Source organism: Lepisosteus oculatus, chromosome 13 (assembly GCF_040954835.1).
Source record: "Lepisosteus oculatus isolate fLepOcu1 chromosome 13, fLepOcu1.hap2, whole genome shotgun sequence".
NCBI lineage: Eukaryota > Metazoa > Chordata > Actinopteri > Semionotiformes > Lepisosteidae > Lepisosteus > Lepisosteus oculatus.
In genome coordinates, this window is record NC_090708.1 from 5,918,099 (window position 1) to 5,942,760 (window position 24,662).

At 39.2% G+C, this 24,662-nt stretch overlaps 2 protein-coding genes across 3 annotated transcripts in view; one reads left to right on the forward strand and one right to left on the reverse strand.

Annotated features, from left to right (window-relative positions):
• Positions 1 to 3,603: 3,603 nt before the first annotated feature.
• Positions 3,604 to 14,889, reverse strand: nmd3 (NMD3 ribosome export adaptor). 2 transcript variants are annotated; one of them, XM_006637570.3, is made up of 17 exons: positions 14,810 to 14,889; positions 13,571 to 13,686; positions 12,959 to 13,019; positions 12,544 to 12,678; positions 12,226 to 12,322; positions 11,707 to 11,787; positions 11,420 to 11,548; positions 10,238 to 10,328; positions 9,532 to 9,610; positions 9,146 to 9,242; positions 8,674 to 8,791; positions 7,664 to 7,809; positions 7,098 to 7,210; positions 6,845 to 6,917; positions 5,309 to 5,415; positions 4,670 to 4,740; positions 3,604 to 3,930 (listed from the first exon to the last, which is right to left on the reverse strand). In XM_006637570.3, the coding sequence occupies exons 3-17, from the start codon at positions 13,000 to 13,002 to the stop codon at positions 3,794 to 3,796; spliced, it is 1,518 nt and encodes a 505-aa protein (XP_006637633.1). In that variant the 5' UTR covers positions 13,003 to 13,019; positions 13,571 to 13,686; positions 14,810 to 14,889; the 3' UTR covers positions 3,604 to 3,793. The 2 variants fall into 2 exon arrangements, with proteins under 2 accessions (XP_006637633.1, XP_015216461.1); XM_015360975.2 differs by lacking the exons at positions 13,571 to 13,686; positions 14,810 to 14,889 and adding an exon at positions 13,445 to 13,564.
• A 447-nt stretch (positions 14,890 to 15,336) lies between these two features.
• The window catches only part of ppm1lb (protein phosphatase, Mg2+/Mn2+ dependent, 1Lb), a 49,888-nt gene continuing 40,562 nt past the window's right edge, over positions 15,337 to 24,662 (forward strand). Inside the window, exon 1 of the mRNA XM_006637571.3 lies at positions 15,337 to 16,378. Within this exon, the coding sequence (XP_006637634.1) occupies positions 15,980 to 16,378 (399 nt within the window). The 5' untranslated portion in view covers positions 15,337 to 15,979. The remainder of the gene's footprint in view (positions 16,379 to 24,662) is intronic.

Consider the following 24,662-nt stretch of genomic DNA (forward strand, 5'->3'; position numbering starts at 1 on the left):
AGACATCCTGTCTGTGGAAAGTTTTGTTTGGCCTAAGGAATACGGAGGTATTTTTCAAATCAGTTGATATGACCCATGTAAGATGTCCTGATTATGTGTGGAAAGAAACACAGGGCAATCGCCATCGTGATGCACTTCAGTGAAAGATCAGATAAGGCCTGCAGATCAAAAAAGCACATCTTCAGCATAAAACTACATCTGCAGTCCTTATTACACAGTCAGAATTACTTTCTTCACTACATCCTTCCTCTGTCTTTATTATAATAATAATAATAATAATAATAATAATAATACCAACAACACTTTAATAACCCTTTACATTCTTGCATTAGGAATTTGTCTTTTTGCATACCCCAGCTTGCTCTCCATGAGACACACAGACAGGGAGAGAAGCTTGGGGTCAGAGCACAGGGTCTACCATTGTACCTGGAGCAGTTGGAGTTAAGGGCCTTGCTCATGGGCCCAATAGAGTAGGATTTCTCTACCGGCTGTGGGATTTAAACCAGCAGCCTTCCAGCCACAGGCACAGATCCTTAGCCACAGAGCCACTGCTCCGCCCAAATAGTGCACACTTCAAATCCAACAGTTCAGTGAGCTTTCCCACATCCCTAGTCTTGCTGCGCATTGTACTGCCCATAACGTACTGTACTTGTAGGTGATGCTGATACTACAGATAGGTTTTACAAAGCATTAATTTTATTTCAAAGTAACTACCATGGGATAAAAAAAACGATTCAGGTGAACAACCAACATCCAAAGATTCAGATAGTTCCAAGGATAAGCTTAAAAAAATGACAGCTCCTGTTTTTAGAAAGCTTTGTGGAGCGCGAGTGTAACATTTGATAACTGAGGAGACTTGGTAGAGTTCAATTTTGCTTTTTGTTTAAGGGCTGTGCTACATTTGAAATTAGAAAACTATGGTAAAATGGTCAGAAGCCAGATCCTCATTGGGAAAATACAAGGCCTATTTTATGCTGCACATTCTTGTCTGTTGACTGCTTAGACCTATGAATTAATATTCAATAGCTGCATGGCTGTGTAAATCATCAGAGTGGTGCACCAAGACCACAACCCAGACACTTTGGCTGTTAAGGACAGATTCTGGATACCGTTGGATTAAGACACCCTCCTAAAGCACTTACATGACGTTTCATCTGATGTGTATACTATAAAGTTTCCCTTAATTACACTCTCTAATGAAAATGACAAGTTGTCAGCAAGTGAATGTACTCCTGATGTCCAAAACATGCTTGAAGGTACAAATGATAACACTGGGTGCTGTAGTATTATATAAGTACCGTGAGAGCTTATTCAAAAAGAACAACAGACTTTAAGGGGCAGCATTCAGCCACCTTTGCCACTAAACTAAAACTAAGTGTAGCTAATGAGATGCTTAACATGCTCCCCTTTGATTCTGTAGAACTGGGTCATTTGTAATCACGGCAGAAATTGATTTACCTTTGAAAAAATATAAATTGTGAAGATAAACTAAACATATTACATTCTGAAAAGCCAACACAAACCAAATGGGCTCTCACACAAGAAAATGGAGAAGAGGGGAGTAATTGAGAGGTGGAAAAGGCATCTGGCTATGCTATAATTTTTAATATAGCCCACTTTTCTTTTCATACTACTTAACAATCATTTACACTTTTATTATATAGGGTGCAGTGCAGATACGTAGCTCATAATTAGAGAAGTGGCATGTGGCATGGTTACCAAGGGAGACAGAAACAGGCTATTTGGCATAAAAGAAGTTCAAGGAACACAAATAGTAACCAAGGAACAGTGAGATCACATTTCAGGTAGGCTCAGGTTATCTCCAGGCAGTGTAGTGGTCTATAATTCCCTGATATTTATTGATTTTGTGTTGTACATTTTTATAAACAAGATCCAATATTGGATCAGGTTTCGATGCTATGTAAGCCAATAGTTTTGTTCCACACAACTTTTACACCACCTTCCTGCTTTTTCTGATTGGCATTGCATTTTTCAAGATGAATCATGATCCCTTATTCTCAAATTTCTTGCAAGGGCAGATGACGACTTCTGTATTTTTATCGATTGTCACTTTACTTACATTATTCAACTGTGCTTACGTCTGTATTGCCAGCTCACAGTACTTTGCACAACAATAAACAGAATGATTTTGATACCAAAGCTTTTTTGCAGTTGCATTTTTCCTCAGCATTCAAACTATCCTGGCACCATACAGTAAGCTCTTTGAAATGCAGATTAGAAAAACCTGATGCTTTCTTTCTTTTTGTCTAATTACATGGTAAACAAAGAGCATCAGTCTTGACAAACAGTAGTTTACATCACCTCTGTGGAGGAAGATGGGAGAACACGTACAGCAAATTTATCCAGTACTTACAGAGGTTTCTTTTTATTGTCATTTCAATAAGAAATAATTAAAACTGTTTAATTCTCAGCCTTACTAAAAATAAGCTACTGTATTTCAGCTATTATCAAACGTATTACAGTCATAATGTTTTTTGCAAAACTCATTTCCTCCAAAAAAATCCATTGACTGCTCAGGTAACACAAGAACCACTGCGCTTCATTCTCTAGTGTAGCGTCCAACAAACTCCAAAGCAACTTTCCCAAGTAGATCCTATTTCTTTAACTGAACAGATTACATTTCTGCTATAGAATCTTAGGTTTTCCATTTGTAAAAATAAGGTTTAGAAACTGTAATATGATCCCATGGGTTCAACAGCAAGTGACTTCAGCCACCACAAGTGATGTTAGCAGGTCTCTTGTTCTTGTTACCTATATTTTAGAAGTGAGCAGAAGAATAAGTTCTGAGATTCCTTCTGAGTTAATCAAGGTAGTCTTTGAGAATGTTGTGCAAATGATCCACCTGGCCCTACAAACAACTTTATAACCTCAGTTATAAACCTTTGAGCTAATGGTGTTTACACTGGCCTTAGAAAAAAGTTATCATTTACTGGTGGATTCTGCATGTAGTCAGAGTAACCACAACATTTCGCGGGTATAAGGATTCCTATGATGCTATGTTACAGATTCTGTACTTCACAAAAACAATAGACCATGGATCAGTCATAATACAAAAGCTTAAAGAGGCTTATAACATTTTCACTTTGTACCGTGAAATCAGAAGAAAGCTGTAAGTAATGCTAGTTGTCACAGGAGTGGAAAGTACTGTAGATATGTTTCTTTAGCTTCCCTTTCCCCCTTAGAAACAACTTCAATAAGCCAACAAATAAAGTGCTATTAGTATAATGAAATCCAAATGACTAGAGAAAAAAACAGAATAGGTCTCACTAGTCTAGCAGATCATCCAAGTGACTGCTGCACTGGTGCCACCTAGTGGATAATAAAAAAAACGAACCTAAATACAAGGTTCCAAAGAAGGCTCCACAGTTGAAACGTTGTTTCTTTTCTTCTCTTTCCAGCATGGAATAAACCTTTACTTGTTCCTTTGCAGCCTACGCATGCTGACGCAGCTCCCTACTCGAATGATCTAAAATTAGTTCAGTTATTCAACTTTCAACTACCTGCATTCTTCATTTAGACCCCAGTTAAAACGTTTCCCCCACTTCCTATATTGAGAAAAGGATTAGAACTGTGCTAAAGAAATCCCATTTCAAGGTGCATGTAGGCATTTATTTTAGAAAGAACCATGCCAAACACTTCGATGGATTTTTATCAGTAATGCATTAAAAGCACTATTCAGAGAAGAAAATGGCCAAGCGTCAAAGCACTTGACAATGTGTATTATCCAATCATGATCTAATCTGCAAAAATAAGATAAACTAGTATATTCCGTTTATTCAGTCATCATCGATGCTCCCTCTCCACCAGTGGCATCTTCAGAGATCTTCAGATCCTCCAGCATTTCCATCAAAGATATCCTAGGTGCACCATCATCATCAGTGTCGCTTTCCACTGGGATTCTTGAAGCATCTGGAAAAGCACATTTCGTGATTTTTTGCACAAAAGTTTATGGGGTCAACTGTAAATGTTCCACCTTGCATAAAAAAATGTATAACTTAATTGTGGTTGCTTTTAATGCTTCTCTATTGTTTGTGTAAAGATTTAGTACTTAGGCCAGTAGCCATATCATCCTCACAACTCACAACTGGAAACCCACTCAGCAGGTCTGGTCAGCACCTGGATGGGGGACCTCCTGGGAAAAACTAAGGTTGCAACTGGAAGAGGTGTTACTGGGGCCAGCAGGGGGCGCTCACCCTGCAGTCCATGTAGGTCCTAATGCCCCAGTATAGTGATGGGGACACTATACTGTAAAAAGGCAATATCCTTCAGATGAGACATAAAACTGAGGTCCTGACTCTCTGTGGTCATTAAAAATCCCAGGGTGTTTCTCGAAAGGAGTAGGGGTGTTACCCCGGCATCCTGGCCAAGTTTCCCATTGGCCTTTACCAATCATGGCCTCCTAATAATCTCAATCTATGAATTGGCTTCATCATTCTGTTCTCTTCCCCACTGATAGCTGATGTTTGGCGAGTCTACTGGTGTACATCATCCAGGTAGGGCTGCACATTGATGGTGGTGGAGGAGAGTCTCCATTATCATATATAAAGCACTTTGAGTGGAGTGTCCAGAAAAGTGATATATAAGTGTAAGGAATTATTATCATTACTACTAATACTTGTTAGGAAATACTTGTGCCACCTCTGCTTACCTCTAAAAATGTTAATATTCTTCCTAAGAGCTTCATCTTCTTCCAGGTCTTCCAGGAAATCTTGATATTGCCTAAAGAAAAAAAAACACTTTAAATGTTGCATGCAGTGAAAACTGAGTGTGCGGGGAGCCAAAAATATAAAGTGCTCCATACCTGTCAGAATGCCTCTCCTATCTTACATCTGTATCCATTTACACAGCCGTGCATTATACTGAAGCATCCGAGTTAAGTGCTTTGCTCAAGGGTGCAACCTCAGTGTGACACAACCTTCCAGTAAGCTCAGAGCTCTAACCACTGCACCAGGAAAAGTTGTATACTTAAAGGTGATGCTCACCAGGGAAACAAGCATTAACACAATGTTAAAAATCTGGTGCACTGTAGTACTGCGATCAGCATTCCATTAATTCTAATAAGAGCAGTGAGCCAAATGTAGCTTTGAAGAAGTTTGTACAAACTCCTGTACAAAATCAGTAGCCAAGGAACTTTTTCAATCTAATATCTAACTAACATTACATAAAGCTCTAAGGGTGTTTACGCCTATTTCAATGTCAGATTTATTACACGTCAGCTCAACCACATCAGCGCAAAACCTTTAATAAAGGAGACAAAGGAAAGCAGGCCGGAAGAATTCTGCTGTACCTTTCATCATCCGTTTCCATCCCCTCGCGGTCTTTCTCCATTTCCTTCAGCTTCCAGTTCCTGCGTCTCTGGCGCTTGTTTCTGTCATAGCTCTTCTTAATTAGCACCTAGCACAAAATGAAATTAAAATTTTCACATTCTCCTTTCCACGTCTTTGGGAAGTGCTATTGTGAACTGCTATAGCAACAGCCACGGTTAATCGGTTTTGCAACAAATCTAGTCACAAGGGTCACAAATAAATTAAGAGCCAAGAGAAAAGGGTCTCAAAACCCATGTGTCAGCCTCACACAACACCTTGCAAGAAAATGTAAATATCATGTGAATATCACATTCCTTCACACTAAGCATCACAGCTAAGGAAAAAGTCAAGAATTTCACACATGGTTATTAAACACAAAGAAAAGAGGGACAATGGCATCTATGTGTTTATCCTAGTTTTAGTTAAAAAGTGTTCTATAATTTATGTTGCCAAATCCAATCACCAAATGTCTCAGTGACAACAACAGGCCACAAGAGGTCAGTATTAGCCACAAAACCTTTCAGGGAAAAAAGTTAATCAACTACAACTGGTTTATGTATGTTTCTGGACACTCCACTCAAAGTGGTGTACAGGTAATGGGGACTCCCCTCCACCACCAATGTGCAGCCCCACCTGGATGATGTGACAGCAGCCATAGTGCGCCAGAACGCTCACCACACATCAGCTATCAGTGAGGAGGAGAACAGTGATAAAGCCAGTTCATAGATGGAGATTTTTATAAAGCCATGAGTGGTTAAGACCAGGGGGAAATTTGGCCAGGACTCGAGTAACACCCCCTACTCTTTTCGAGAGACACCCTGGGATTTTTAATGACCACAGAGTGTCAGGTCCTCGTTTTACGTCTCATCCGAAGGACGGCGCCTTTTTACAGTATAGTGTTCCTGTCACTATACTGGGGCATTAGGACCCACACAGATTGCAGGTGAGCGCCCTCTACTGGCCCCACTAACACAACTTCCACAACACAACCTTATTTTTTTCCCCAGCAGGTCTCCCATCCAGGTACCGACCAGGCTCACACCTGCTGAGCTTCAGTGGGCTGCTAGTGGCAAGTTGCAGGGTGATATGGCTGCTGGCCATGTGTGGCTACATGGCTTTATGTAAAATTAATTTTGAGCTTAAGAAAGAACCTAGTGCTACCTACATACAAAAATTTAGCATTGTAAAACAAACAGCACATAAAACAAAAAAATGTGGCTGGAACTACTTCCCAATCTACAGTATTCTGCATTAAGTATCAGTCTATTTGTGTTTAAACAGATCAAAACCAAAACAAAACAGCATTTCCCACACCCCACACCCCCAGCCCTAGTCTCCTAGCGAAGTACACCCAAGATGAAGTGAGAGCTGGTAGAAATGAGCCAATATTAAGATGTGACCATGTCATGCCAGGGGAGCAACTGCAGAGGCTGCCAGCAACACTGAATACAATAAAAACTCATTTTTATCATCAGGAATGATGAAAGAGGAAAATCAGGAAAAACTCTAAAACCTACCACATCAGGAACATGATGAGGGTTCATCTTGTTCACAAACTCGTCATTGATGTTGGCATTTGCCAGGTCAAAACTGCACAAAGAAAGGGAATTTCATGCCTTTTGAATTCAAGGAACAACTCAGGTTTTTAAGGTGGAAGCCTAGGAAAAGTTATTAAAATGCTTAAGGGACTGTGTAGACAATTTGTTTCCAAACAACTTGGTCAACAGCTGGGACACGCAACCCTACTGCACAACGTTTCCTTAAGCCTACCCCAAAACAAGGTCCCCGTGGTTGAGCAGGTGCCCCAGGAAAGTGCGGCAGTGATACTGCTGGCTCGTGTTCATCTCCGAGGTCTTCTGCACCCACACTTCGGCAAGGGTGTGCTGAAATTGCCAAAACGATGAGCTTTTGTTCTCAACTTTTGTCACCGCATTAGAGAGAAATTGAAAAACAATACTGCTGCACTGCCTTTTGACAGTGGGGAGGAGGGTGGCATCAAAAGATTTACAATATACCAAAACTAACAAACCTATGCCAACATTATATTTGCTAATGAATTCAAGTTGCTACGTATTTATCTGCAGTGCACATACAAACGAGCCATCCTTCTCTCCTAAAAGGAATACAAAACATATAGTGCAGGGGCAAACAATTTTCTGTTTCTTCACTTTTCTTTCCCATAATGGACTCGTTGGGGCAATTCAACGTTTCAGCCAGACGATCTACTGTGCGGCACAAGACACAATGCACAGTGCCTGATCAGTGTCGCTGGAGTGTCAATTATATTTTTAAACAGGCCAGAAATGTTTCCCAGCTGCCCAAAAGATTGCCCTTACTTTATTCGACCTCATTCCAGCACCAGCTCCTTGCTTGTGATCGCGGATAATTTCTACGTCCATCACAATAAACTCCTCCAGCTGCCGTGGGCTGCAGAGGCTATGGAACGGGTAGCGCCAGTAGGTGTTTCCATCAACCTCAGCAACTACGGGTACAGTAAAGTGACAATTACATTTTCAAACAAAATTCAGAAACGCTGTTGAACACTGACATTCCCACGGGTGAATAAACGTTTGGAGCAAAAAATATCTCTGCGAACACATTTTGTCATCTAAATCACACTCAAAATGTGCTATGTGCAATGTGCCACTCAAAATATGCTCATTTTAAAAATGCTTTACTTGTTAAATTTAAAAAAAGAGCATGCTTTGTATGACTAGTACCACAGAGGGCTGGATTAGTCATACTCTCCTCCAAGTGTCACGTCCTCTGTTAAATATACTGTAGCTGCAATTTGTGTTACTTATATTAAAGTAGAAATGCAGATATAACAAGAACGGAAAAACTGAAGCATTATTTTAGAACACAAAGATCATTTTTTAAACAGATGTTAACAACCTCCTGGGACTCCTATTTTAGCATCCTGAACAATTTTGCTGATGCCAACAGTACTGGAAAAACCACAATAATTCGAGACTCGCCAAGAGTGGCTCTCAATCTGTCTTAAGGGCCACTGCATTGCCCTAAACACCAGGTTCTAAAAGAACCTAAAAGAAGAGCATACGTGTGCTGTTTAAAAGGTGAACAGTTTACATTATTGTTAGCAAATTTGACACTTATTATATTTTGGCTCCCAGAGCAAACTTCACTGTGTAGTCTAGGTTACAGGCTATGAACCAAACCAGATTTGCCAAGAGCTAAATCACATTATTTTGCCTTTTGGGAACATCTACGTGTAAAGTTTCAGTTACTGTTTTGTTGTGTATGGCCCACAATCCCTCCTGATGAGTTAAAGAGGCCAGAAGGCAGCAGGTGGTGGCTGAAGCAGACATCTCTCTGGAGGACTTACTCTGCAGAGTATTGGGGTCAATGAGGTGAATGGTGCTCGTGACCCTGATGCACACGCAGATCTGACCCATGTTTCCCAGGCTTTGGGCCAGACGGGGCGCCAGGCACACTACATTGTCCTGGACAAGACAAGAGAAACCAGCTCTGTTTAACCTGTGCAGACAATACGCCTCCACACACCTTCCCACTTCCCACATGTAAAACACTCCCTCCCAGCCTTAACAATGAGCGACACCCAGATTCTAATTTGATATCAAAGCAGAGAGAAAGCACAAGTGGAAACCACAGTGTTTAAATATTTATAAGCTTGCAATTTACAAAAAAATAAGTTGAGTCAATAAGCATTTATTTCAATATCTTCCTCTGCTGATTTTCTAAGCATTCTTAAAATCTCATCAGAACAAGTTCATCTTTTGGTATTTTGGCGTTTCTTCACATTGGCGCAGTTCATTCAAATAAAGAAATAAGTTCACCTTGCACACAGGTACGATTTCTACGGAGAAAGTACTTTTGTAGTTGTACGTGTTAGAATGGATGTCATGAGAAATCAGTCTCTGTGATGCTTTAGACCTTCAAAAATAAGAGAGAAAAAATGAAACTGTTCGGTATTTGTTTGCATAACAAAAAGTTAAAAACAAGAGAAGGAAATTCAGCCCATTAGAGCACTAATCAATATTTTCCTACAAAGAGCTGCTATTGTCTTTTTCCATTTTTCTTCTTTAGACTCCAAAGTGTACAAGCCCTTACTGAATGCCAACAATTACATTTGGTTCTGATTTTATCACTTAAATGTATAAACTTTATGTAGTGAAAGGCAACAAAGACACATCATTCCTAAGCAATATTACAGAGGTTTTACCTGCAAGGGACTGTGCACTGCAAGAAATCCACCATTTTTTGTGCATTTTGCTTTGAACCGTAGTAAAAATCAATGCCCTCTGTGAAGAAAGTAATACACACTTATTATGTATTATTATGTATAGATAAAGTACAAATTGATTTCTAATGACTAATAAAGTATTTAATATGGATTACGAGTCAATCATTATCATTACAGTATGCAATAAGAAACTCCTTTCTTCATCAGTAACTTGTTTATCCCTGGTAAGAACGATAGCAACTTGGAGCCTATCCGAGAAGCATAAGACATACAGTAGGCGAGACTGCACCCGGGGAAGGAGCACTGAAAATTGAAAGAACACTGAAAGTGTCTCGACACTAATTAGCCAGAACGCTTTCAGAGAGTGGGAGGAAAAAGGAGACCAAGATCAACCAAGAGTCCAGAACTGAATTCAGGGCCAAGGAGTTGTGAAGCAGCAGACCTCACTGCCACACTTGCTAGAAAAATTAATGAGAGTCATTTTGAAAATATGGAAACGTTCTTTTAAGCCATACAATTTACAATAAGGACAATAAGTTTTAACTATGCAAAACTCCAAAGTTATGAAGTACCATACATTTTATTACCACTTTATTAACATTATTAAACATTTCATTAAGTTGCTGATTAGTAAAAAATGCTGAAGTTTTAACGTATTGAAGGACATGTTTAAGCAATGACATACCATGGATTTCCTTAATACGAAGCGTATTCTGATGTAATTTATGCTTCAGAATCAGCTGCTCAAGGTAGTAGAATGTCTTCTTATGAACAGTCTTTAATAAAAGTAAAGACACGCAAAAGTAAAGTATAAACAGGTCAGAACATGTCTAAAACTGCTACAGTACTTCAGTAATGTTACAAAGTCTACTTTTAAAGATATATAAAACACTTCTAAGAATGCACCTCAAATTTTATAAGGTGCCAAACAGGCAAGAGCAGACTTTATAAGCTTGTTTAAAAACTTTAAAACACAATGTTACAGATCTCTGTAAAAGTGGACATGGTTGGCCTATTAAAATTCTTTATTGTTTTGGAGACCAACTTAAGTTGAATTAATAATGAGTACTCTCCCTTGTAGTTACTGCAGCAGATCAATCTGCGGTTTGCAGTCAAATTTCTCACCAAATACTGTCAAAAAGTGACAGAATAAAAATGCCCATGTGCTTTTGGCAGGCTGTAACTGCTAAACTACTTTTTGTTTCTGTTGCTTGAATCTGCCCTATGTTTACTTTAAAAGACACTTAATGCCACTCATCTAAAGCGTTTCCATTCTCATTTCTGGAGCCATCAAAACCATACAGTCTGGCATTTTGAATACTCTGGCTTCTTTTTTCTGCACATGAAAGGCTTGGTCGTCCCAGTCGGTGTGTAACTGAAACCTCCTCTGTTTGAAGCAAATAACCATCTGCTAGGAGTCTGTCTGACTGACGGACCTGCCAAGAATCTGAGTTAAGTGGTCCCACACTAGCAGGTCAATCCGTCTGCTGACTCCATAGCAGACAAGTCTATTAAAACAGCCTGAGACTAGAGGACACAATGCCCTCAAGGAGCAGCGTGTTTAACATCAGAATGCCCACAGAGCAGAGCGACCATACCCATTCAGATGTTTTTTAATCATATCGCCAGTAGGAGTCATACTGGGAACCAATCAGAACAGCACAAAACAAAAATCAGGTAAGAAAACATTACTGATGACATATTCTTATGAGACTCCTTTTCCACAAAGTCTCAATGGCTGCAGTGTAGCATGTTGTACATCACAGTCCATGACTGCTGCTCATTCTACAGTACACTGTGGTGAATTATGACATGGCCACTCATCTCCACACCTCCACTCCCCAGAAAGGATTTTTAAAATACTGACCTTCTGCCTGACTTGTACTACTGCCTTCCAGTAATCCTTGGCTTCAACACGGTGACAGTCATCACACATCTGTGGCTGGATGACAAACTCGATGACAAATACCTGCTGCAGGATCGCTCCGTTCATGACCTGAACAGCGATTACACAAGAAACGAAGAACATCAGTTCAGCCCCTCCTGATACCATGCAGTACACCTTAAAACACCCAAAGGAAGGCGTAAGGCTTAACAGCTACAAAGTCGAAACCGAAGAGTGGATCCCTTCAGTCAGATCACACTTGCACTCACCTCTTTCTGTACTGAGAGCTTCAGTTTAATTCTTTTAGAATGTGGCTCAGTCCACAGGAATCCTGCATCTATCAGGCGAACCTAGTTTAAAAAAAAAACAAAGCATATGTTTGGGAGTTTGGCAGCAATGACCACTTCACCTTTAATGTGACTTTCCTGTACGTTGTTTCTATTTGGTACTGCCCTAACTGAGAAAACCCCCCTCTATTATAAATTATACTGAAGGGTATATTCCAGCATATTTTATATTCATACTAAATCAACTTTCACAAGACAAAAAAACAGTTATGACATATTTCTTCAGGCATTTCTAGTATACCAAATCAATAACCACAGGTAATCTTATATATATATAATGAGCTGTAACATTTCATCTTATCAGCTGCAGTCATGTCTTTCAAAACCAGTAACATCAATGAGAATTATCACAACAACAGTGTTAATTAAGAGACAGATGGAGTTAAAACTATACACTATGGATGTAACCAGGACCCAAAGTAAGTTACCATATCTATATACCTTACTCATTGATGCTTTCAGTTTCTTGAGACACAAGGCAAGCAGTTCTCTGGATTCTAAAGCACATTGTATCCATGTTCCAGGAGGCTGAAGGTACCTGAGAAAAAAATGCAGTACCATATTCACTTGGAAATGTAGTTAAGGTAAAGTACTACATATAGAATTCTGATCACGCTTATGTTTAAACTAGTTACTGGTGAACACATTAAACAGTTAAGTGACAATACAGCCTGAGTTTCTTGCCATTAACTCTCACATTACAAATGTCTGAACTATAACTGGACAATTTAAAAAAACAGAAAAAACAAAAAATTGCACCTTTCGCACTGCTTGCAAAAATGAACAGAGACTTGCTTCGGAATCCCTTCAGTGATGTCAACTTGAGTTCGCAAACAAGCAACACACATATTGGCTGGATTCGGGGGTATTGGGGTACCACACTCACAGCACAAACTAAATGAGAACAGAGGGAAATATTTTCATGTAAAACAACTGTCATTCTACATCAAAACAAAAAACAAACTTGTTTCTAACAGACTTAGCTTTAAAACAACTATCCCCAATGAAAGATAAAACTGATTAAACCTGGATTTATTCAAAAGTACTCTCGTTGCTGATGCACTGATTTGCTCTCATGCAGCTGTTGCCAGAAAGCATTTCCTTGGACTGATCTCCCTGTACTATCAAATTTCTTTTTGATGTTTTAATACACACGCATGTCTTCGATACTCACATGTTGCCCTGAATGTTGCTTGCTGGGGTTTTCATATACTCCATCTTCTTCACTTCTCTCTCTTAAACGGACAAATAATATACAATATTTCAAAAATACGTCAACCAGCCCATACACCTAAAGTATGAGAAGCAAAATGTATATCTGTTATTTCTGAGTAAAACATGGTATGCAATTTTAAAGAATTCTGGTTGCTTATTTGCATTTTCAGTCATTTCCATCTCCCATTTTAAAGTCACATTCTGCATATCTCTTTAAATTCCTCCAATCGCATAATCGCAAAATGAATACGCTATACATTTAAGAGGTGACACTCCCTAAATATTTTTAAACAATTTGCAATTAAGTTAAAAATGTTTAAAGTGCTTGACAAGCAGACAGAATAGTCCACGATTCAAAGTAGTTATGTGCCACACCACAATTTAAGTAGTTCTCTCAACCAGAACTATACGCATTCACTTGAACATCGACTTGAACTTCTTTTACCTCAAAATAACAGCCGTTATCTTCCTAGCAGTAATTTTGTTCAAGCTGAGTTACATTAACTTAAGTGTCACTTAACAATCTTAAAAACAAGATGCATGCTCATCTCGTTGAATTGTCTTCACTCACCACGCGTTCAGCCCTGCACGTTGTCCATAAGCCACAAGACAGCCTGATGACGTAGTACACAACTAGCCGGAGTGAAAAGACCCCTACGTGCTCATTATAGCAGTCTAGAAGTGCGCCTGTCTCCAGGTTTGTCAGGTATGAGGAAAAAGAATAAAAATGATTTATTTAAAAATGCTTCTATTTATTTAATAATGTAAAAAGGCACATTCACATGCTTACTAGTGGTTATATAACATTTAATATTCTTTACTCCAAATTGTAGATACTTTATCTAAACTTGGTGTATATTAAATAAAAATAAATTTCTGAAAGTACAGGGTACGATGCTTTTTTCAGTTTTGATGCTTTTTGAACATCTCTTGAAATAGAAAATACAGTTTAAAGTTTCAGGTATCTCACTCGAGATTATTATTGGAGTTTATGTCATTGTTGTGTTTTTCTGCCTTAACTTTGGTAGATTATATTTTCTGAAAAGCAAATTTGCTGCATAATATGAATAATATCCTTAAGGGAAATTCCAGTTCCTTGCAGTAGGAATTAGTATTGGCATGAACTGATTTAAACTGTTCACCATTTGACTTCTTGGTGATTTAATGATTTAAATTAAACATGTAACTGGTATATTCTGTACCAGTTAAAGCTTTTCTATTGGAGTTCCCTCTAGATACAGCCCATGGATAAGTAAGACATTCTACATTATTTATTGTAGAGGGAGCTGAGTGTCCAGTCACTGTTTTATTCGGAGAGTAGTAATGTAAAATACACTGTATAGTGCAGCAAACATAATCTGAAGTCATCTCCACTTGCCTATTTGCAAATCATCCAAATCCTATTTGTAGAATGGTATACAATCTACAAGGTACTGTAATAATCACTTGTCTGATTTAAGAGTAGTGATAATAGAAAGTTTCTTGGAAGAAGTGTACTTATTTTATGTTACCTTCGTGAATACTGTACGTTATAAACCTGTACGTGAATAGGGTCGTTAATAAACCCATTAACGACCCTTCTTATTTGACAGAGGTTTTAAAGAATGGAGAATGGAGAATATTAAATGATCATCTTTGGTGAGAGAATCATAGCAATACAATAAGTTACATTGTTTTCAATGAAAGCATATAATTCGAACCTGTTCTAAAACAGCCTTTCGATTAAAAGTGAAGTTAGTTTAACATTATGGTTAAATGCATTCCAAAGCATATACCGTTGTTTTATATAAAGAGTAATTACTATACAGACCGGTTCTTCCAATGTATCATCATATTTTTGAAGTCTTTGAATTCCTGGAGACTAGTGTAATGGTGCAGATACTGCGAGACTGACTCTGACAGGTGGCAAAAATCTTCTAATGTCAGTGTGATTGGACTTTCCCCGGCGAACACCATTTCCAATTCTCCACACTATTAGTATTTAAATACCCGCCAATGATACAATCAATTAAATGTCCCGTCAGGTTTATTTTTTGTAACAATTAATGAGTTATAATGTGTGTGTGTGTGGGAGGGGATATGCACTTGAGATGAAAAGATGGTTTGCAAATCTCTCCGCTTCCCCCCCGTAAACTCTTTGCCGATACGGAGTCCGCTCCCGTTTTATTCTGTCTGTGCCTTTTCGCTAGCCGTAGGACGGGTTCCCCGTAGAAAATGCCCGTCGAGGGAGAACAAAACAAAAAAAAAACTTAAAGGGGGGCGACCTCTCAGGCGGCGGCGGCGGGGACCCCGTGATCCGTGAACGGGGGGGGGGGGTCTCTGACCCCTTCTCTCTGTGGTCACGGGCTGGAGCGTGCAGGAGCCCGGCTGTGCCCCGTGTCGCCTGCCCCGTCCTGAGCGCCGCGGTTCCGGAGCGCCCCACCCCGCCCGGACCCGAATGGTAGGGTCCACCGAGGGGAATGCTGCAGCGGCGCCTGGCCGCTCGCTTTGTGTGAGGAGGTGCTGATCGGAGAGCGGCGGCGGCGGCGTGCAGGCGGTCGTCAATTCGCTTGTCAGTGGCGGGGCTCGGAAGCAGCCTCTCTCGGAAGGCGGTCCCCGTGTCCTTTAACTGCCCCGCATCGCGCACATGGTTGGAGCGGCGTCTCCTAGGGGTCTCGGTTGCGTGAAAGGCAAGACTGTTCAATGGCAGCCTTCAATGTGGGGCATTTGGCTACAGTTTTAGGGAACATCAGCGGTACCGACACCGATTCTGCAGCGTCTTCGGATCCCGTGTTGAGCACCGCTACTGCTGCATAATCACTTGTACATAACGGATGCGCAGCTTTCTGGTGAATCGACCCTGATTTTTATTATTATTATTATTATTATTATTATTATTATTATTATTATTATTATCACCATCATCACTGTTTGCCCTCCAAAGTATGGACTGAAATTTTGAGTGGAGGAGCTGTCGTCAGTCGCGTTTCTGCGTGTATAAATGATAGAAGATACAATGACTTTGTTGTCTCTTTTGGGAAGGATCATGCGTTATTTCTTACTGAGACCAGAGACCCTGTTCCTGCTGTGCATCAGCCTGGCTCTGTGGAGTTACTTCTTCCACACGGACGAGGTGAAGACCATCGTCAAGTCCAGCAGGGATGCGGTGAAGATGGTCAAGGGGAAGGTGGCGGAGATCATGCAGAACGACAGGCTCGGGGGTCTGGATGTCCTGGAGGCGGAATTCTCCAAGACCTGGGAGTTCAAAAACCACAACGTAGCGGTCTACTCCATCCAGGGAAGGAGAGATCACATGGAAGATAGGTTTGAAGTCATTACCGATTATGTCAACAGGAGCCACCCATCCATATTTGGCATTTTCGATGGCCACGGTGGAGAGGTAAAACTGTCCTTCTTAAGCTCTGAATGAAAACTGCTGCCGGGCCGACAGACGGTCGGTTCCCCCTTACCCACCCGCGAAAATGTAACGTGCTCAGTGTTTTCATGCCGTGTTTATCGCCAGGCGTGATTCAAGTTTTTTAAAGCCGCGCAGGACGTATTCTTAGCCCGCTTGTGCCGCAGTTCACATCCGTCTGTACTGTGTGTCGGACGTCGAAGTGATAGAGCACGGCGAGACACGCTCGTTGATAAATTTCTGCTTTACAATCTGTTATATAAGCTTCCCACCCACACACCTGACTGAATTGTGATTTATTCGGGAAATAGATATTTGTTTAGTCTTGATGTGTAAATACTCGGCAGGATTTGATATTGCAATCGCACCTTATTGACCGCGCCGGGGTTAGGGCTACGGAAAGTACTCCAGTCGTACTACATTTTATTTTTCTTACCGACGGGCAGTAAATTCGCAGAGTCGAGCCAGCTCCCAAATGCCTGTGCATTTTAAAAATTTTCACTTTCACCAGACCAATCAGACAGAGAGCCATCTGTAGTGTAGCACGCCTCAAATTAAGTCAGACCGGGCATGTCGCAAAAATGGTGGAAAACAGGTTAACAGCGCCTCACTTGGAATATGCGGTACTAATTTAATTAAAGAATACGGTATTTAAAAGCTCTAAACAGTAATTCAGTGAGTGATTACACTGTAGCTCCCCTGGAAGCTCTCATAGACGATTTGAAAAGATCTACGTGTAGGGGATTGTTCTATTTTTACATTAATCTATGGTTTATTCCATAAAAATGAGCTATGAATTAATACAAATACATTTGAACAATCTGAGATTACAGTCTGAGCCTTTAAGACACTCATCACCCTTTTGCAATGTAGTACCGTTCATAGAGGTACCTAAAATCCATAATACGTCCACCATAATAGTGTCCATGGTGCATCAATTTAAATCAAAAGTTCCTACTTTGTCTTCTGGTGTCACTTAAGGATAGATAGTATTGAAAGGGTAAGACGGTGGGTTAACATAAGCAGATGTACAGTGATACACACGTGTGAAAAGGTAAGGCAGTGCTTCTCACCCATAGTGTGCTCAAATTATGTTAATCTTATGTTAAGGTAATTTATGTTTTTCCTTTTCAGTAAATAAAGTAGTTATGCTGGAAGAGATGGGTCCTGAGTCAATGTTAAAGCTAGTGTAAGAAGAAAAATTCGGTTATCTTTGAAACAATTGCATTTATTATTGTAGAATAATTATTATTATAAGCTTGAATACTCACAGGTTAGCTTTTTGGGAGTCACAAAAAACGTATTTTCTTGTTCACGTAAAACTGTTACTAAATGTAGAGTACACCAACGACTGCAAAAAAAAAAAAACTTAGTACAGTATATCCGGCCAAAAATGTGAATTTTAAAATTATATCCTGATGTCCAGTTAAGACCAGTATGTAAAAGGACTATTTAGTGTTTCTTTTTTTTCGATGTTCACTGAAATCGTTTGCATTGGGCGTTTTCGATTCTCTCTTATGCATTTGTTTTGCTGTTTCAAACTAATATTTTATTTTGAAATGACAATGTCATCTAACAAGCAAGCCAAAAAATACTTATAATTGCATAATTGAGTTGCAATTCCTGTTCTAGAAAGCAGCCTAAACAACTTCAGTTTCCCATTCACCATTCCAATAGTTCTAGGCTTTGTGCTTAGGTTCTTGTAAACTGTGTCTCAGGATATGCCTTTGGTACTGTGTAAAAACAGATTAGTAATGTATTGTTTCGCCTATGTTGCAACACAAAGAATGCAGCTGAAATGTTAATGAAGTATTAAAGAGTCTGTAAATATGCAAGAAAAGCACTGTGCCCTTTTTCAGTGCCTTGAAGAAGAAAAGGTGACAGTCTGCTTCAGTGCAAAGAGAGATCCTTAAAGGATAACTACATCAGTGTGCCATGTGAATGATGCTCTTTAAACAATACTTGACATTTGCCAGTGTTATTTTAAATGCTGACATATCAAAGTTCTAGCGTTTAGTCAGAGTAATAAACCGTGCAGATAAATCCTTAGAATAGTATTCAACTTTTTTAAATTAACCAAAGCTAAATGGGGAAGAAGGTAAAACTGAATAAATGAAAAACTATAATTTATACAGTTCTTTTTATAGCACAGTATCCCCATTGTGTAATTTTCCATGGCAGCATACACTATAATGCATGCCTTCAATTATAATGTTATGCATGTAACAGGTTCCCTATAGGGAGTTCATACTTCAATATAGATTGGATTTCTGTAATGTTGGTGAGATCAGGGGTCAGATTCAGGTGGATTATGAGCAGAATTTGATTACATTCTGAAAAGTAAGATGTCCATGCACTTTTTGTGCAGTCTCTAGAACATTTCCTATTTTGTTTTTTGAAGTCACTCCTATTTCAACATTTCCCTTGACCATCCTTAGAAATCTTCTTGCTTGATAATCACACACCCTTATGGATGAAGTAGTTCAAGTAGGGAGCTGCGTCAGCATGCGTAGGCTGCAAAGGAACAAGTAAAGGTTTATTCCCTGCTGAAACGGGAAGAAAAGAAACTCAACCTTTTGCCTGTGGAGCCTTCTTCAGGAAGAAGGCACCATTGTGGATGTACTAGCTTGGATGAGTCTCTCAGCTGGTGGCCAGCTTCCTCTTGATTGGTCTTAGGCAGCGATGTGGATGATAATGCAAATTGAGCATGATGCCGAAGCCCTGCCAAATCTCCTCAGCTCTGCCCATGTTGGGTGGCTTCACAGCTGTGTGATCAGCTGACGTCCCCATACTGATACCAGAGTACGTGGCGAGAATCCTGAACGCTCCCATCGTTCCTTGTCTTCAATCTTGGAAAGCCTTTCTAAAGACGCAAGTTCTTAAAGTTTTGTTGTGCAGGTAGAAGGATCATGTCATGTTGTGTAGGTTTTGAAGGTGCCGTATACCAGAACAGAACTTGTTCTGCAATAAAATGACATTCATATTGTTCTACATTTAATATAACACCTAAATGTCACAGGATCTAAATTCTAAGGATTGCACATGTGTATTTTGCAATTTGAGGGGTTTCTGACAAGAAAGCAAAAGAAAATCAATAACATTTATTGATAAAGTAACCTCAATGATCAGTATTTATTCATTGTTTATTTTTCTCTTTGAGGTAAAAAGATAACTGATTAAGAAGAGCATATAATATATTTGATTAAATAAGATCACTGACATACAGCAGCAGTACGATCACAGAACAGTTTAAGACTGTAATTTACATAAAAGTCTCTGTTGGTTGTTTTTAACTGTTACTAAATTATTCCACCACATAATTGTTTTTTTAATTGGCAGATATTTGATTTTAATGTAACAACAGAAGTACTGTAGATACTGCAGGTATTCAATGATATGCAAATCTGAGATTGACTCCTATGATTTTCCATCTGATGGTGGTTGCAACACTCAATTCAACATGAATGCCCCAAAGTGTATTCTGCTTTTTTCAAGCACTTGAAATATTTTTAATTTAATTTACATTGCTACCAGATATCTCGCTCTTTTGTTTATACAGCTGGCATTTAGTACTCTTTTGTTTCTTTTCAGAATTGCTAGAGGATGTCGAATGTCAGCAGTAATAGTTCCATCCCCTGCAAGGTGAAGTCCGCTGGTTTCAGTTAATCAGCGATTGTATACTCAGCCTACAAGTGCTTTCTTTCCAAAAAGTCTACGATGGGCAGATCTTAAATCCAAAAAAAGGTTTTCTTCTTAAAGCAAGCCCTTGTCTCCACACACAGATCCGCTAAGAGTAATTACAGAAATAAAGATGCATTTTCAATTTTCAGCGGCCATGAAAAGCAGTTATGATTTTAAGCCACTTAAGATATAATATTTATATGTATCACTCCAAGACTAACATGCATTTGCATAAGAAGGTATATAAGGAGGTGACAGGATGAAAGTGTAGTCCTTCGTGTTGGTTACAATCAGAAGCCAGCCTTCACATTCAACTCTAAATCTAACCCCTGTCATGGCCTGGGTAGGCTTTGGTAGTCTATTGTTAGGTGAATTAGTGTTAGAACTCAGTAATCCTCTATCTTCACATATGTCTTTAGCAGCTGGAAAGCAGACTAACAAGAAATATTGCAGACTCTGTGAGGCAGCAACCAGGTTGCCATATTATAATTTTTTACATAACTGCTACAAGGCAAGTACAAGTTAGACTGCACTGTTTCATTTGCATATAAATAACATCGTTTGGTTAGAGCCATAGTTATGCTGACCATGACAAAATTGGTTTGGCAGTGAATCAATATGGAATTAGTGAAGTCTTTTTCTATGTAGTGAGTGCGGCACCCTCATTAACCCTTTGTGCACATGACTTTGTTCTCCTTGCAATCAGGCCAATATCCTGAAAGCTTGACGTGTCTGTCAATGTCAGTGTGCTTGATTATTGCCGTTTCCTGTTCGAATAAGGTCTAAATGTATGAGCAGGACGAAAAACAGGGCAAGTATCAACCGTCATAAAAATATTAAAAACAAATTATAATCATTATCTGTGGCTTCTAGGAATAATTGCGTTTCAGATATGGGTTTTTATCTTATTTTCATTCAGTACTAACCATTTAATTTTAACTAGGTTGGCACATAGCATATTTCTGTAAAGGCATGGGTTCAACTAACCTGTTTTTTAACAGGTGCATTGTACAGTGGTCCAGCCTACTAGACGTCTTCACAGATACTTTTCCAGATAGAATGCAATGAGCCGTGCATCAGCGATGCAGGTGCCCACACCTTCAAGAGCCATGGTGCATTCTTTGCTTGGTTGGTTCTGGGAATCCACAATTATTTTGCTTAACATTTACCTGCTGTTTAGAATAATGTCCTTGAATAAAATTCTGATGCTTCTGTGATAAGACAGAATCTTCAAGAAATAAATTGATATCAGGTTTTGGGTTAAAGTACTTGACCTGTGTATTAGACCTCTCTTTCTTTTTCTAAATATAGAATATAATGTGTATGTATATAATTTCAGTATAGTATACAGATCATGAATTCTGGTAGTTTGTGGAAAGTTCCTTCTATTGCTGTAATGTGATTTGGTTTGTGTCATGCATGGCACAGTTTTTATTATGAAAAGACATAAAGCACTTCTAAAAATAGTTTTGGGCCGACTAAAGTACACATAATAACATGAGGAAAATGTTTGAATATACAGTATATGTTACTGTAACATGTTCAAGGTTATACTCCGAGTCATGAGAGAAAAGTATTATACTTTGGTGGTGTTCCTAGAGGGTGCACTATATTTGTAATATGAGGATTTTATTAATAGTCTCTAACAGGCGGTAATAAATATGCTCAAATGCATTTTCAGTTGAAAAGGAATTCACGTCTGAATCCCAGGACTGCGTGGTTCCATTCTGGACTTTGATTCTTGAGAAGACCAGGAACACTAATGGCCACTCAGGAATTCGGCAGCCTCTCTATTAAAGATGCAGGCAGTTTAGCCCTTTTCTTGGTAATGTATTCATACACCCACAGACACTTCCATCAAAGGGAATTGTGAAAAACATATCCTGATTCATGAACATGAATACGAGGAGTAACAACCAGACCCCATGAATCTACATGATCGTTTGATTATCCTAGTTTTTACAAAGATATGTTTTTTTTCCATTTTAGGCATGTTTGCCTACTATTTAAATCATTGCTGTGTCTACTGTAATGGTTTAAGTTGAGCTGAGATCATACTTGGTGTGTTGTACTTAAACATTGATTTCTGTTTCCAGATTTGTATTTGACTTGTCTGATATGATGTTTGTACCTGTATAGTGTGATAATGTGAAACATTAGAATATGAGACAATAACAGTATCTATAGTGGTTATTTTGTTGGGTTTTGAGAGGAAAAGTATTTGTGGTGCTGCTAAGACAAAAAATCTCTTTTACTAGGGTATCGGATGCATCAGAAATGTATCCAGATTTGTTAATATTATTGTCTACGTTTAATTGTTTTTTTTAATGAAATGCTGTCACATTTTTTTAATTAGGTGACCTAGGGAAATTCAAGTATTCCACGTACCCTGTTTTGAAAGATGGATTTATGCTGATTTTGTCATTAAAAAAACTGAAATTATACTTTTTTTTTTTCCTGTGGTGACTTGAGGTAAGCACTTAAACCCGGTTCAGTGCTGTCAGGCTGATTCCTATTCACTCAGCTATCGCAGTCACCGTCTCCGCAAGGAGGAGTACCACCCTGTTGGTCACAAGCGATTCCTGTGGCAGCAAACAAAGATCAGCGGTGTCAGTCCCCGCAGACGCACACGAAGCTCTCGTTCATTCGCTGCCAGCAGGATCGATGTTACAGGCACTCGAGATGGGGTCACCAACAGAGTGAGGAACGAGTAAACACAATGAAACATTCCAGAACATTCTAGAACTATTCTAGTCGAACCCCGAGTCCGGTCAGTCCCTGTCCTTGCAGGTCCTGTTGTCTTTACACAAAATACCATCTCAACCAGCATATATAGATCTTTCCCCAGTATGGAAATGGACAGCGTATACCCCATAGATTAATGGATCAAAATATTGTATAGATAAGGCATGAATGTTAGGGTGATGTAATTAGTGGAGTACCACAGGGGTCTGTATCGGGACCATTGTTCTTTATAATACATCTCAATGATGTATAGATTCTATTAGTCATTCATTATTTTTTAAATAAAGGTGCATATCAAGTTATTTTTTATATGTTGGTTGTTTCCTCAGTTTATTGCTATCACTAATTGTTTTGCTACTCAATATTTTCTTATACTTTTTTTAATTGAATGATGATGGAAAGGAGCTTTTTAGTGGTTATATTTTAGATGCTTCTAGGAACAATAAATTATTTTTGCAAATCTGCTCTTACGTTTCCCCGTTTTCAGAAAGATTTAAAGTAGCCTTTCAAGTTAATAGAAGTTTATTTTTTAATTCCTGCTTCATTTGTCATTTGTAATGCAGAGGTTTTTGGGAATGTGGGTTAGGAAAGGATTACCCAATCTCGAAGATGGTGGTTGAACATGAGCATGGAGCATCCTGCTACAGATTCTTTGCTACTCAGATGCTGTGGTGACAGTCAGCCATTTGCAGGATTTTCTCTTCCAACTACTTTCTAAACAAAAAATCATTTTGCTTAGCAGTTTTTCTGGGTAGCAAGGATGAAAAACTACAGGACCTACAAAAGAATGTACTGTACATGCAGCACATGAATTCCTTCACACTTTCCACTGCAGTAATTAATATAGAACGTGGCCCCTGTGACTGCATTGCTAGCATTGATCTGGTCCCTTTGCAGAGAGATTGTATTTTTGAAGCAAATATTCAAGTCTGTATAAAAAGCAGTGGTTTTGTTCCTGACATTTAATTTTGAAACACTCCTATGTGTCAGGCAATAGGCATTCTCTATGGTACAGATTGAGTCACAAGGGGAAGGAAATCGTGAGCACTAAATTGGTCAAATATTTTCTAGCCCGGAAGGCCGAAATTGTGAATCCTCATTGGTGTGTTTTGCTGTGACGCTGTCACTTTGCTCTGATGTTCCTCTGTGAATTTCGAGCACTTTGCTGTTTTAGAGCAGTGTTTTGCATAGATTTTTCTGGCATTTAATAAATAGCCTTCTCTTCGTGACAAAACAAAAGGGAATTGGTGGGAACAAATAACTCTGTAATAACACTCCTCTTTAGGTTCCTTTTCTCATAAAATGTAAGAGAGTGCAGCTGGGTTTACCTGGATTCAGAGCAGTGGTGTCTAGCTTGCTGCCATTATCCCACTGTATTTTGAGTACTGAAAGGTTGAATTTAAGACCTCGCTGTGTTTATACCAGGTAACCTGCAATTTGAGGAAGCTTATCTGTTCAAAAGAGAGACAGAGAAACAATATGAATTGCATAGATGTCAATTTTAAGAGGCCAAGTCCTGTTAGAACTAACAGGTTGCTTATTCAAATGAGTGATTTTCATAATAATAATTAGCTACTCCCTGGCGCCACTCATGCCGTCTTCAGAGAGAGGTGAGGGGTGTGCTTGCGCAGGGCTCTGTCTTTTCTGGGTATTGTTGTTGGTACTCACAGAGTTGGTACTCGCAGAGTTGTAATTGCAGCTGCTGTGTGAACAGGCTGCGACACTGAATTTCTCAAGCAAAGCAAATGGGAGAAAACTATGAAGGCTTTTGTGTAAAGGTTTCAGAGTGCAGACAGATTGCCAGTGTACCTCTGTGCAGCCACAACCGTTATTATATCATAAA

Excerpts from the sequence above, each read along its gene's own strand:
- nmd3 (XM_006637570.3), bottom strand. The coding sequence starts at position 13,002 with ATGGAGTATATGAAAACCCCAGCAAGCAACATTCAGGGCAACAT. Across the intron at positions 9,243-9,531 it reads CAGTGCACAGTCCCTTGCAG|GTCTAAAGCATCACAGAGAC; the intron begins GTAAAACCTCTG and ends TTATTTTTGAAG. Across the intron at positions 6,918-7,097 it reads CACGGGGACCTTGTTTTGGG|TTTTGACCTGGCAAATGCCA; the intron begins GTAGGCTTAAGG and ends TTCTTTGTGCAG.